The 13,983-nt window shown below is 39.4% G+C and overlaps 1 protein-coding gene across 4 annotated transcripts in view; it reads left to right on the top strand.

The window, feature by feature from the left end:
- The first annotated feature begins 381 nt into the window (after nt 1-381).
- LOC105307037 (integrator complex subunit 6-like) overlaps nt 382-13,983 on the top strand; it is a 65,576-nt gene continuing 51,974 nt past the window's right edge. For 3 of the 4 annotated variants that reach the window (XM_023524564.1, XM_011382401.2, XM_023524566.1), the window contains exons 1-2: nt 382-861; nt 997-1,074. In XM_023524564.1, the coding sequence (XP_023380332.1) occupies nt 751-861; nt 997-1,074 (189 nt within the window). In that variant the 5' untranslated portion in view covers nt 382-750. The remainder of the gene's footprint in view (nt 862-996; nt 1,075-13,983) is intronic. The other variant, XM_011382400.2, reaches the window with a different exon arrangement.

The following is a 13,983-nucleotide window of genomic DNA, read 5'->3' on the forward strand; positions in this document are numbered from 1 at the left end:
GAAGTTTGCTGCTTCCGAAATGTTTTGGTCTTAACCACTGGCAGGATTGATGGATTGCAGTTAGAAAAGCATTTTCTGTGCAGCCTGTCCAAACATCTGCTTCTGTACTTCTGTACAACTGTTGCTCAAATTCACTCTTCTTTTCGAAGAGCAAGAGAAAAAAAATCCAGCCAATCACCCTAAGCATCCTAACACCTTCCAAGTCTTTTAAAGGAGGGTCCTTAACATTTCCCCTTACCCCCTACCTGGGTTCAAACTTCAACTCCCAGGGTTCGACCAAATCCCTCCCCTTGCCCTGTGATCTAATGAATATGCAAATATCACATAATTGGCAGCCAATGGCGTGGGTTCTGGTCACATGGTGCCGGTGGTAGGTGAACGGACAGAAGTTGTGTGTGGGTGAACAGAGACAGCTCTCAGTCTGGGGCGAGCGCTTTAGTGAGCGTGGACAGATGCTTGGGCAGTAGTTTCTGCGGCAGGGGCGGCGGCAGTAGTGGTGGCTTAAGAGAGGAAGGGGGAGGGTCCAAGGGCTACACACACTCACACTTTCAAGTTCCCTTGGAGGGACAGGAGGTGGGGCTGCAGAAAGGGGAGACCAGGAGCAGTTCCATCCGTCCTGTCCCATCTTCTCCTCTCCTCTGGCTCCCTGCAGCTTGGCTCTGCGAGAGTTGAGGGTTCGGGTGGCAATACGCGGCATTGAGGGCAAGAGAGCCAGGAGAGCGGGGAGCGGACCCAGGGGTGCGGGGGAAGATGCCCATCTTGCTGTTCCTCATAGACACATCCGCCTCTATGAACCAGCGCACTGACCTGGGCACCTCCTATTTGGATATTGCCAAAGGCGCTGTGGAGTTATTCTTGAAGGTAAAGGGAGGGGAGAGGAGAGATGGGGAGAACTCCCAAGGGATGGGGGTGGATTTAGGTGTTTCTGTAACGTTTGTGTCGCCCCCTCCTCCCTTCTTCCCTTTGCGGCCCCCTCCGTCATCCCTCGTCCCGCAGCTGCGCGCCCGGGACCCGGCCAGCCGCGGAGACAGGTACATGCTGGTCACCTACGACGAACACCCATACTGCATCAAGGTAAAGGGGCCACCAAGGGGGTGGGGCGGGAGGGAAGTGGGAGCCAGTCTGCTGGGGCGGCTTCCCCTCTTTGCCCCCGTTAGAGAGGTCCTGTGTCGCCTGGTGGGGCATGAAGGGCGAGGAGGGGCACAGGGGGCGGGCAGAGCGGTGCGGTCCGCGGCTTCCGAGTCTCTGCGGCGCCCGGAGTCGGGGGTGGGGCAGCCCCGGGAAGAAACCGCAGGGAAGCCGGGCTGGTGGCGGCGGCGACCGCAACAACCTAGGAAGATGGCGGACATTTTGCTTTTGTATAAGCCAGAGAGGGAGACTGAGGGCGCTGCTGAGATGGAAAGGAGGGAGGGAAGGGAGGGGAGGGGAAGAGGACCGAGACCCGCCCCTTTGGGGCGCACCCCGCGTGGCTGCGGCCGGCGGAGGGGCAGGGCGAGCTGGCGACTCCGCCCCAGGTGCTCTAGGTCCGACGCGGGCTTCCCTGGAGCCCCAGCTTCTCCTCTGGCCCCTCCTTCCTCCCCCTCCCGCTCCCTGCTGCTTCTCCTTCCCCCCTCTTCCTCTCGCTCCCCTCCCCTTCCTGCTGAGAGCGTGGCAGCGCCAGCCACCGGCCTTCAAAGATTAGACTACTGCTTTTGCACTTTTGCGGTCTTTAACCCACCCCCTCCCAAAGGGAAATCTGTCGGCTGAGCAAGTCTCCCAACCCCCAGACTGGAGAAACTCTTCGTTTCTTCTCCGGAATTGGTCCGGCTAAACCCAGCTCTCGGTTACCTTAGCTACTGTTAGTGTTTCATTGGAGACATACAGAAGCTGCGACGGGGTGGGGCGGGGAGATGTCCCAGTTGGAACCCATAAGGGGCAGAGCTTTTTAGGGACCTGGCCTACCTATTTACATCATAAATTAGGATTGTTTTAGACATGTAGGGATTTATCCAGGGCAAAGAAAAGAAGGAAGTGGAGGACTCAACTGCGCGCAATTACAGTAATCAAATTGGATGATTTGATCCACAGGACTCTGACTTACAAGAGAAAAGTAGAGAGGAGGACTTCACCTCCGTGCGGTAGTTAATATATGTTACTAATGGCGAGGAGATAAAGAACCGCTTTGTCTGCAGTGACTCGATAAAAAAGAACTCAGACTTAAATCAACCTGCATAAGAATCTTGCTTGCATATTGAACCTTAAAAAAATATTACCATAATCCTTGAGGTCTTTTGCTAGATGCCTTCTGTTTCTCAGAATTATCTTTATAGTGCTGGGGAGGCGCCGGCTGGATGTGTTGTAATTCGTTTCAGCCAAGTGAGGTATTTAAAAGAGTGGAACCTACCAAACTGAATAGTTGGCTAAAGAGAGTGTTCCTTCAGAGATAAAACCAAAGATGGAAAACATTAGGGGAAAAAAAGGAGGCTTTAATTTTGTAGCTAGTAGGTTCAGTGAACAGGTTGATTAGTAGGTTCTCCTTAAAACTGGTTTTGATATTTTATTTTCGGTTTTTGGTATTCTAGAAAAATGGAGCAAGAAGACATCTTTCAAAGTGCCATCATCTTTTTTAAAATGTCAGTTTCCCAAAAGGGTGTGACTGTTTCTTCCAACCTAGAAAGACAGATGTTTGTACATCCTAAGTCTGAAGGTCTACACCCTTTGAGTACTAATACAGATAAGAACCCACCATTTGTAGTGTGGCCATTTGAAGTACTCCTTAACTGAAGTAGTAAGAAAAAGATAAACTCTAAAGCACTGTGACTTTTTTTTAAAGGAATCACTTATTTAGCATTTTTCTGAATGCCGTGACTCATAATTTAAAAATGGGTTTTGAACAAACTCATACAGACAACAGAAAAATATTTTTATTAAAATATTGGTTTAAAAAAGAACAAAAGAAAGATAACTGGTTAATTTATCATAGTTTCCCCTTTGATAAACTACAGTAAGAATAAGTAAAAACAAAATTGGTTTTGATTTATAAAACTTTCATGGCAATATTTACAGAATCTTTGGAAAGGAATAAGAAAGTCTCACCGTCCTCTTAACAACCATCGTTACATCTTTTTACCTAGCATCGTAATCACAGTGTCCATATTGCTTTGTATTCTGCTTGTTTCACCTATAGTGTCCCATTAATTATTACACACTGCCACATAGTCCCCACACTTAAAATTTTTAGTAACTGTGTCACTTATCTATGGTATTTTAGAGGCTCGAGATAGTTATATGAAAAGAGGGGGGAAATTGGATTTTGTTTTTAGTGAAAATATCATCTGTTAGCACTTTTTATCCTGCCATCTTATATACTACATTTTTTCCCCTAAAGTAGAAAACATTCTTCCAAGTTGAGTTTGATATTTTTTCCTTATGTATGGTATGAGAAGATACTTTCTGTAATTCCTTTAATTACTAATCATTAGTTATCTTCTTATTTAGTCTTATGCTTTTCCAAGGTTATTCAGGTTTTTTTTTTTATTTTAATCTTACATGATGACTACATGTGCTAGGAAATGGTTAATGATCTTAATGATATTTTTGTTGTGTTGCTATCTACCTGAATTACTAATGATATGCCATAGTTTGGTAGCACTTTCTTTTTCTGAGTCTCTTTCAGCCACTCCCTCCTGCCTACTCCCAACCTTATTCTCAGCATGTGGTAACTATTTGTTCTTTTGCTGTTAGGATCTAGCCATTTTGGAAGGTCTGAAATTTTAGAACAGCTGGTGAATTTTTCTTAAAATTTAGTTGAGTCTTTCACTTGCTAATAGCTGGGAGCCATAAATGTCTGTTTTTTGTCACACTGATTATCAAATAGGTCTTTCTTTGATTGTCAGCAGACATCTTAGTTCCTACTTAAAATTTCACTCTTCATTAGCAGTCCGAGGTCCTTTCAGCAAAGTGATGTTAGATAGAGTTTGATTTGTAGCTTATTTTTCCGCAGAATAATGGGAAGTATATTTTTCAATTCCTCTATGGTTGGAGGGCCATTGTTCATCTCTTCTTAAAATAACTGCTTATTTCTCAGGTCTTCATTATATCCAACTTTAAACACTACAAAACAATTTTTTTTTCTACTAGAAGATTTTGTTCTATTGGTGTCATAATAGTCATAAGCTGTGTATTTGGTTGGGAGGTTTTTTTTTTTTTCCGTAATAGGCATGGAAATATTCCCAGTATATCACTTACAAGCTCTGACAATAAATCTTGTTGTGAAAAGTTACTGTGACGAAACTTTTCACTAATGTATACTGTTGAGTATGTGAATATAGTATTTCACCTAAGACTTAGTAACTTACTGTACACTCCTTAGGACATGACTATGTGCTCTTTTAAAATTAGTCATACCTGTTACTAGTAGTCAGCTTTGCGTGCATGGAATTAAGTTTGATTTGGGGACCATATAAAAAGCATATGAAATGCAAGCATTTTGAGCTACATCTGTTTCAAGTGTTGCTTTGCAGACAAGTTTTATACATCATGTCACAAGTGTTAACATTACATTTATACAATGGTATCTTTAGTGTACACAGCTAGGATGAAACGCTAATATTTTAAAATTCCCAGTACATTCTTATAAGACTAATACATGATTTTTAAAGGCGTTTTTAATTATATAGTTCTTAATAGTTTTATCTGTGGTTCTACTGTCTTGTGTGTTTTGTTTTGCTATGAATCATGATTTCCTTTTATTCAGTGAATAGCAGAGGCAAGCTCATCACAACTAGTAACTCTGAGAAAATTGAAAGCATCAAGAAGAAAGTGAGCCAGGAGATTGGGGTATATAATAATAAAAAGATTCAAAATAGTTTGACGTTTTAAGCTACTTTCCTTAAATGATTTTTTTTATTGAAGGAAATACTTTTAAATATAAAACCGAGTCACTTTTCTATAAATAGCCAAAACACGTGTATAAATAGTGGACAGGTTTTTTTTTAAAAATGTTTTTTCTTTTCTTTTTTTTTTATAAATAGGAAGAGTTGTTTCAGTGAAACATCCTGAGTCTGTAATTTGAAAACACAGAACATTTGAAAAAGTGAAATTTTCCCTTGAGTGTTGTGTTTTCACATCCTGTAGCTTAACTTTGCTTACTGGTATCTGCATACCTTCGTCAATGTGTATCAGTAAAAAACATTTTTTGGATTACAGATTTAGGAAGTAAACTTATGCTTTTTGTATGATCTGTTCCAAACATTTATTAGTATTTTAACTAAGGGATTACTTTTTCATATGCCCATGAGTATATTTTATAAGGCTTATTGGGAAAAGAAGCAACTTTTAGGGGAGCCTTTTATTGTCATCTAAAGCTAAGTAAGTGCTTTTTGGTGAAACAGTAGCAACGTGGCCTGTGAGAGCAACGTGAGACAATAGAAGGTGCATTTCAAACTCAAAAGGCCACAAGGTGGTACATCAACTTTTATTATGAATTGTTTCTCCCCTGATCTTGCATCCTTTTCACCTTTCCCATTGGCCATTTGAAGTATGTGATGATAGTTATTTTGAAGTAATAAAAGGAGAAAATACCAACAAAATAAAAAGGCAACCTACCAAATGGGAGAAAATATTTACAAATCATTTATCTGATAAGGGATTAATATCCAAAATATATAAAGAACTCATACAACTCAATAACAAAAATATCTGATCAAAAAATGAGCAGAGAATCTGAATAGAAATTTTTTCCAAAGAAGCATAGAGATGCCCAACAGGTACATGAAAAGATGCTCAACATCACTAATCATCAGAGAGATGCAAATCAAAACCACAATGAGATATCACCTCACACCTGTTAGAATGGCTGTCGTCAAAAAGACAAGAGATAAGTGTTGGCAAGGAAGTGGAGAACAGGGAACCCTTGTGCACCGTTGGTGGAAATGTAAATTGTTCAGCACTATGGAAAACAGTATGGAGGTTCCTCAAAAAATTAAAAGAGAGCTACCATACAACCCAGCAATTCCACTTCTAGATATTTATCTTAAGAAAATGAAGACATTAACTTGAAAGAGATATGTACCCTCATGTTCACTGCATTATTTACAATAGCCAAGATATGGAAACAAGCTAAGTGTCCATTGATGGATGAGTCAATAAAGAAAATGTGTGTATAGCCACACACACACAATGGAATATTATTTGGTCATAAAAAGAAGGAAAGCTTGCTATTTGTGACAACATGAATGGACCTTGAGGACACTATGCTAAGTGAAATAAGTCAGATGAAGAAAGACAATATGATCTCACTTATATGTGGAATCTTAAAAAAAATACTCATAGGTACAGAGAACAGGTTGGTGATTGCTAAAGGTGAGGGTTGGGGGTGGACAAAATTAATGAAGGGGTCAAAAGTATAAACTTCCAGTTATAAAATAAATGTCACGGGGATATAATGTACATCATGGTAACTATAGTTAATAATGCTGTATTGCATATTTGAAAGTTGCTAAGAGAGTAAATCTTAAAAATTCTCATAAAAATTTTGTTGCAAGTATGTACAGAGACAAATGTTAATTAGACTTATTGTAATGATCATTTTGCAATACGTAGAAATATCAAATCAATATGTTGTACACTCGAAACTAATATGTTATATGTCAATTATACCTAAATAAATAAGTAAATGCTTACGGACATTTATCCAACCTATGAATTAAATATAGTTTACTGGAAAGAATTTTAGGAATGAGGTAGCTCATTCCTAAATGATAGCTCTTTTCCTGACTGGTAGCTCTTTTCCTTTATACAGGTGTAGAATGTGGAGGAACTTTAGTGAAAGCTTAATACAAATAACCCTTCATCCCTCATGTATATACCCCTCTCTCTGTACTTTTGTTTGTTGTTTTGTTTTGCAGTGAATAAAATATTCCTGGTTTTATTTTAAAAAGAAAGAAAAGAGGAGATTTATTGGTAGAAGACTAGATCTTTGGGCAAGAGAGTAATTACTATCTTCAGAATAGGTATCTACTGCAAGGTGACTGGGGAGCGCTAGCAAAATTATGGAGTCCTGTCTGTTCTGTACCCTAACCAGGGGTCCCCAACCCGGTACCAGTTCGTGGCCAGTTAGGAACAGGGCTGCACAGCAGGAGGTGAGCAGCAGGTGAGCAAGCGAAGCTTCATCTGTATTTGCAGCCGCTTCCCAGTGCTGACATCACTGCCTCAGCTCCACCTCAGATCATCAGGCATTAGATTCTCATAGGAACACTGGTCCCTGGTGCCAAAAAGGTCCCCACTGCCCTAAACTTCTCTTGTATCCATTCATTCTTTTTCCTCCCTTACTTCAACCTTCATCATTCCTCACTTAGACCATTGTTGCAACAACCAATCAATTGGTCTCCCTACTTCAGATCTTGCTCTTCACTGATTCTTGCCCCTTATTGCCAGATTGGTTATTCTTAAAATACAATAAAGCAAAATAGAAAGTCATTCCCCTACTAAAAATCCTTCAGTGGCTCTCCATTACATTTCAGAATAAAATCCAACTTCTTAGCCTGGCCTCCATGGCCTTCATCATCTTCTATCCTACCTTTCCAATAGTGTCTCTCCATTCTCTTCTCTTCTGTATCTCAGGTTTCAGCCACAGTGAGAAGAAATGAAGCCGTCTTATCCAAACTCACTCTGTTTCTTGCTCCTGTATTGTTGCTTGCAGCTTGCTTCTTGTAGATATTGCTCACTCTGCCCAGGACACATCGGTTGGCCTGATGTGCCTCAGCTCTTCACTTTACATTCTCAGAAGTCATCCTGCTCCTCTGGCCTACGTCTACTCCAAACAGTGTAACAACTCTCACTGTGATCCCTTAACACTTTGTCCAGATCTTAACTATAGCACTTAGCATTCTATATGGTGATTATCAGTGTTCATGCTGGCTTCCTTAATGTGAGCTCTTTAAGGGTACGCATTTGAACTTCTGTATATTTGTACCCCAAGTACCTAAGGGAATGCTTAGATTTTAGTAGGCATATGATAAATGGATGAAAAGTATTTCAAGCAATATGTGTGAAGCTACCCAGTCTCCTTTCCCCCTCCCATTTCCACTACTCTTCTCCAGGGGTTGAAATCATTAACAATTTGATATGTTTAATGTTTATTACAGCTAGCATTTTCATTTAGATTCAGGTTTATAATATGGTAGAATCCTGTTTTTTACAAGATCAATGTATATGTATCCCCTTTCCTTTGTTTATTGAAGTATAACTTATGTACAGTAAAATACATAAATCTTAACGACTTGATGCATTTTTACGTCTTTGTACATTCATGTAACCACTACCACAGGCCAAGATACAGAACGTTTCCCTCAATCCAGAAACTGCCTCTTGCTTATTTGTGCAGTCCCTTTCTCCCCTGCTGGTAATTGTTTGTCTGACTTTTATCACCAATGCAGTGATTTGATAAAAATGGTGTTTCTGGAAGATAAGTCTGACAGTGGATTGCTACTACAGAACTTTAGGCATTCATTTACCATGTGTTCAATGAGTACCTTCTCTGGACCAATCTTTATTATATGTGGTGTGGATGTGGATGTGGATGTGGATTAAAGTGTGGGAGATGTCAAGAACAGTGGACTCTTAACCAATAGATTGGAGGGGGTATGTGCAGGACACAGGGAGGAGTCAGTTTATCCAGTCAAGATTGTAACTAGTTGAGATTGGATCACAAAAGGGCTTTGAAACCTACAAGCTAGAGTTTATACATCTCTCCCGGCATAAAGAGCTATGATGTGCATTTGAAGAGAAATAGGGCAAGTCTTGTTGTCTGTGTGCTTGTTTGGTTATTATTACATAGAAGCATACATTGAGGTGGGCTGGGGAGAAGGAAGAGCGAAAAGTAGGGGAGACCCAAAAGATGTAGTCAAAATTGCCTAGTTTTGCATTAGTGCTGGCCACTTGAGAGCTTTTGGCCTTGAGTTTGGGATTGGGGTGGGAGGGATGACAGAGGGGCAGGGTCACACATAAGGAAAGGGCAAATATTGTCCTTTTCAGTTTGCCTTTGCTTCAGAAAGATAATTAGAACTGCTTAGGAGACAGAGTCCTTTATTTCAGGGTGACCAAACATGGCAGCTGTTCCACATCCCAGGGAGAAATGTGCTTTCCAGGGAAGGGCAGGATTGAAGGACTCTCTGTATAGGGGAAGAGAGAACAGGGATGAAGAAGGGAACCCAGTGATTTAAGTCCTTTAATGAAAAACTGTTAGTAAACATGGCCTCCAGTTCCCTTTCACTGAGAGTTTAAATAAGAGATCCAGGCGGTCCCTTTGGGTGCCTGTTGGAACCTTGGAACACACTCTCTCCTGGGTAAAATGTTCTAAACAGTGATTAGGTTTCCAGACCTTCCTCCCCAGGAAAACCTTTTAACCCTTAATGTCACTTATCCATAGAACCATTGTGTTTGTTATTGTTTCTACTGGGAAATGGATTTGTTTCCAAGGTGATTTGTTAAAACCACATCCTTCCCCGCTTCTTCCTCACAGCTAGGGTGGGCTAGTGGTCCCAGTGAGGGGTGGGGACATTATAAGGGCTCTGTCAAAGAGTCAGAAGGGCTGAGGTGGAAATGAAGGTAGGCATGACTCTTTAAATATACCAGTCATTCATATTTCAGATTTGTTGTATTTACTCTGTTTGGTACAGCATCCACTAGCCACGTGTGATTATTGAGCACTTGAAAGGCAGCTAGTCTGAATCAAGATGTGCTGTAAGTGTAAATAAAACACTAAAGTTTGAAGACTTGGTACAAACATATATAAAATGTCTCATTAACAATTTTTATATCAATCACAAGTTTAAACAATATTTTTATATATCGAGTTAAATAAAATATATTATTAATTTCACCCTTTTTTTTTTAAATGTGGCTACTTGAAAATATAAAATAACATGTGTGGCTTGCACTATATTTCTCTTTGACAGCAATATTGGCCTGTATCCTTTCTTCAGATATTTCTGATGTTCATATCCTAGAAATTGCTTCCAAAGGAGGATCCTTTTTCTTGAAGTTCTATTTAAAATGAACAACACCATAATAGACTCGTTTATGCATGAAAGGTTGTAACACAGTTCAGAGTTGATGGATTGATAACCCTTGGTTCTGGAGCAAAATATGAAAGCATCCCATTCTTGTTTGTATTAAAAGCCAGTTATTTGCTAAGACTTTTGGATGTAGTTGGTGATCCAACTGGTTGGGTTAGAAGTTTTTTCCTGGGCTAAGTACAATAGAAGATGTATGTGAACTCCTAATATAACTACAGTAATTCAGAATTCTGTTTGTAATATTTACTTACTAAATGGTCCATGCTTTTAGTGCTAATAGAAATATGTTACATATCCCTTATTAGATTTACAGGAAGAGTATTCATCAAGAAAAGGATAAAAGATAAATTCTCAAGCTTGGCATAATGTAAAACCTAAGAAACAAAGGGGAGTTTGTATCACTGCTCTTATTAAATGCTTTCTTGACATTCCTTAGCAGAGCCCTTGTCTTATATCATGGGAACTCATCAGTAGCATTAAAAGAAGGAGAGAGGTCCAGGTCCACAGGACAGGAGGGCTCTCATGATTATTGCTTTCTCTAAGCTCAATTCTCCTAATGGGGATTACAGAAGTGAGTGAGTTATTTTCTGTTACTGTAATGGCTTCCATTTAAGGAATAATACCAATGTTAAATTCTGAGGCTGGGTGAAAGTAGAAATGTGCTGATGAATAGCATATATAGGAATTGGAACCATTTTATAGCTCTAGTTTTGGATCCTCCTAAAACCCATCTTATAGTAAAGGTATTATTTGGATTTTACAGATATGATTTATATCTACTTCCTTGTAGTAATGAACGATAATATAATAGCTTTCTAATGATAGCAGCTGATATTATTGAGTAATGCTTATGCACAGGGCCATGTGCCAATGAATATAAAGTGCTTATTTCATTTCTCTTTCCAACCAGCCTAAGTCTATTATTATCCCCTTTTAACAGATAAGGAAACCAGGACCCAGAAAAGTTAAGCAACACAGCTGAATAGTAACCAGGTCTGTCTCTATTCTAGAGCCTTAAGTAATGAGCCACTTCATTTTTCCTATCAATCATAGTAGAACATTACTTTTAATAACTTCTCACTGGTATTTTCTCATTATGACATATGTCCTGGAGCCATGGTTTTTAGAACTGTCATGCTGTTGTTTATTGTTGCTTTTGATATAACAGTGCTCGGTATTATAGCAGGCACTCGGTGAATGAAAATTATTACCTCCAGTGTTACCATTTTTATTATTTCTCTATTTTTAGGTGAATATCATGGTGCATTTGTTTGTGAAATACTTTGGCCTTTGATGTCCCACAGTTATGCCCTTACTCAGGGACAGATGTGGAGTCGTTGGGACTCTAAGCTGATGGAACTTGAGATGGTGTTTTTATGTTGGGGGTAGAGTTTGAGGACTAGGGGCCTAAGCTGAGTGGGCCCTATAGGTTGAGTGGTAGGCTTGAAAGAGCAACAGGATAGTCTTTGGCTATCTAGTAGTCTCCAGAAACTGATTTGTCATTTTCACTTTATCGGTCTCCTGATAAATGTTTTTCTTGTAAGGAAAAGACTTTCAATGAACTCCACAGTAATCATTTAGTTTCTCCTAATCTACAACCTGCAGGTCGAGGCAGAAGTGGTTTTGTAAAAAGGCCTGAATGTACCATACCACCTTTGCAGAGTTTTATATATCAGCCTCCCTTAACAGTGCAGTCTTTATTTCATCCAGATCTCCCATTCTTCTTGAGCCATACCACTGCCATAACCAGATAGCTTCTTTTTTTCTTCTTGCTTAGGTTGGTAAGGGATGGATTTCAGAGAAGGAATGGAGATGCCACCAAATCAGCCACTAGGGGATTAACCAGAAAAAGTTATATATAAGACTTTTGTGTTGATGTGTCAGGTATTTGTAGAAAAAAATAGAGTTCTATATCTTAAACCATATTCACCTGATTAGACTATTCATTAATGGCAGTTGCTCTTTCATTAGTTGTATCCTGCCCTATAGATTGAGTAGTTTATTTAGTAAATAGTACCAAAAGCCAAACTCAACTTGAATGCTATTGAACAAGAAACTTGAAATATTTACATGTGTGCAAGTAAGGAATAGTACTAGTAAGAAAAATATGATTTATTAAGGTCTTAGGATTTACTATATAGCTACTTGGGCCAATTTACTAATGTTTATTTTCTTTTCCCTTGACTATATTTGAAACCGTTAATACTCATTCCTTCCAGAAACTCATCACCTTCTCTATTCTGTTTCTCCACTCCTCTCTCTGATAATTTTTCCCTGTCTTTAAAATTCTTTCCCTTCATGAATACCTCCTGCCTCATTCATGGTTTCAAATAGTCCTCTTACACTGATGCCTGTCCATCTTTAGCTTCTCATCTAGGCATCTCTAGCTGACTATAAAACATCTTTACCTGACTATCTGACCTGACATCAGCTCATAGATAGCATGTCAAGACATCCTTATGGCTCTAAAGCTTATCACCTCTTCCATATTCCCCATCTTTTCATCACCCAAGATTGAAAACTAGGCATTATATAGCATTGATCCTGTCCTTTCATATTCTTTTAAGGCCCATCTCTCATCCCTTTGAAATGTCTCTTACATGTGTTCCTTTAACTCAATTTCTGCTGTCATCATTTGAGTCCAGGTCCTGACCTTTTATGCTTTGACCACTATAACAACCTTCTATGTGGTCTCTCAAGTGCCTCCCAAATTTCGACTCTTTCCCCACACCAATTGTAAACTTCTTAAAACAAACAAACAAACAAACAAAAAACCTGATTTCATCATATCATCCCCCCTTTCCAAACCTTCAAAGACTCCCCATGCGGATGAATGCTATTCTGAATTCTCTGGGATCTGTTCCTTGTGTCTATATAAACTTATTTCCCATTATTTCTTCATAGGAGCCCTGAGCTTCAGCCAGACCTGTCTCTTCCACCCCGAGTTTGTCTCTCCATTCCTCTTACCTGCCTTTAGAACATCAGTTAACCAAAGGAAGGGGAGATATAGAGCCAAGAGAGCTGGAGGCTCTGGGGAAGGAGAGCAAGGGAACTGAAAGCATTCCATTAATGGTGTGACCTGAGAGAAAGGATGCCACAGAAGGTGCTTTAAAGTGCTATGCCAATGATGAGAAGTTGCAGAAGGATTGGGGAGAGGGGTGCAATATAACCTTGAGTGGTTGATTAGCCTGAACTAGACCAAATGTTTTGATTTAGACTGGCCTGGAGTTGCTGTTTAATCAGAAGCCCCAGTCTCTCTTTGCATTTGTCTCTGCAGAAGTAAGCTCACATAACTAGATAGTAGAAATAAGATTCTAAGGATAATAACTAAGCTTTAATACAGCCATGGCATTGGAAAATTGGAAGTCACTCTTTTTTATTTCTTGTAGGAGAATGCTGAAGATATGTGGAGCAATGCTGTCCATTTTTCTTAAAAGCTTATATATGCATATAGAGATTGTTAACTCCATTTCATAGTGATGTTTGTGAGCTGTACGTTAGAAGTCTAAGTCTAGGTACTTTTATAAAAATCAGATTTTAAAAATGTATTTACTTTCATATTCATGAATATTTATTTTTATAAATTATAAGTATCTCTATACTAACATAATTTTTTAATTTTTTTAATTTTTAAAATTTTTATTATGCTGACATTAGTTAATGAAATCCAGTAAGTTTCAGGTGTCCAATTCAACAGTAAGGCATATATGTATTGCATTGTGTGTTCACCGCCCATAGTTAGATTTCTTTCTGTTACCACATGTTTGACCCCTTTTACCTCATCTACTTCTCTCCTTCCCCCACCCTCTGGTAACCACTGGTCTATTGACCATGTCCATGAGTCTCTGCTTGTTTGTCCTGTTCATTTGTTGCTTTTAGGTTTATATCCCACATATAAGTGATATCATGTGATTTTCAACTTTTT

This window comes from Pteropus vampyrus, unplaced genomic scaffold (genome assembly GCF_000151845.1).
Source record: "Pteropus vampyrus isolate Shadow unplaced genomic scaffold, Pvam_2.0 Scaffold472, whole genome shotgun sequence".
Taxonomy (NCBI): domain Eukaryota; kingdom Metazoa; phylum Chordata; class Mammalia; order Chiroptera; family Pteropodidae; genus Pteropus; species Pteropus vampyrus.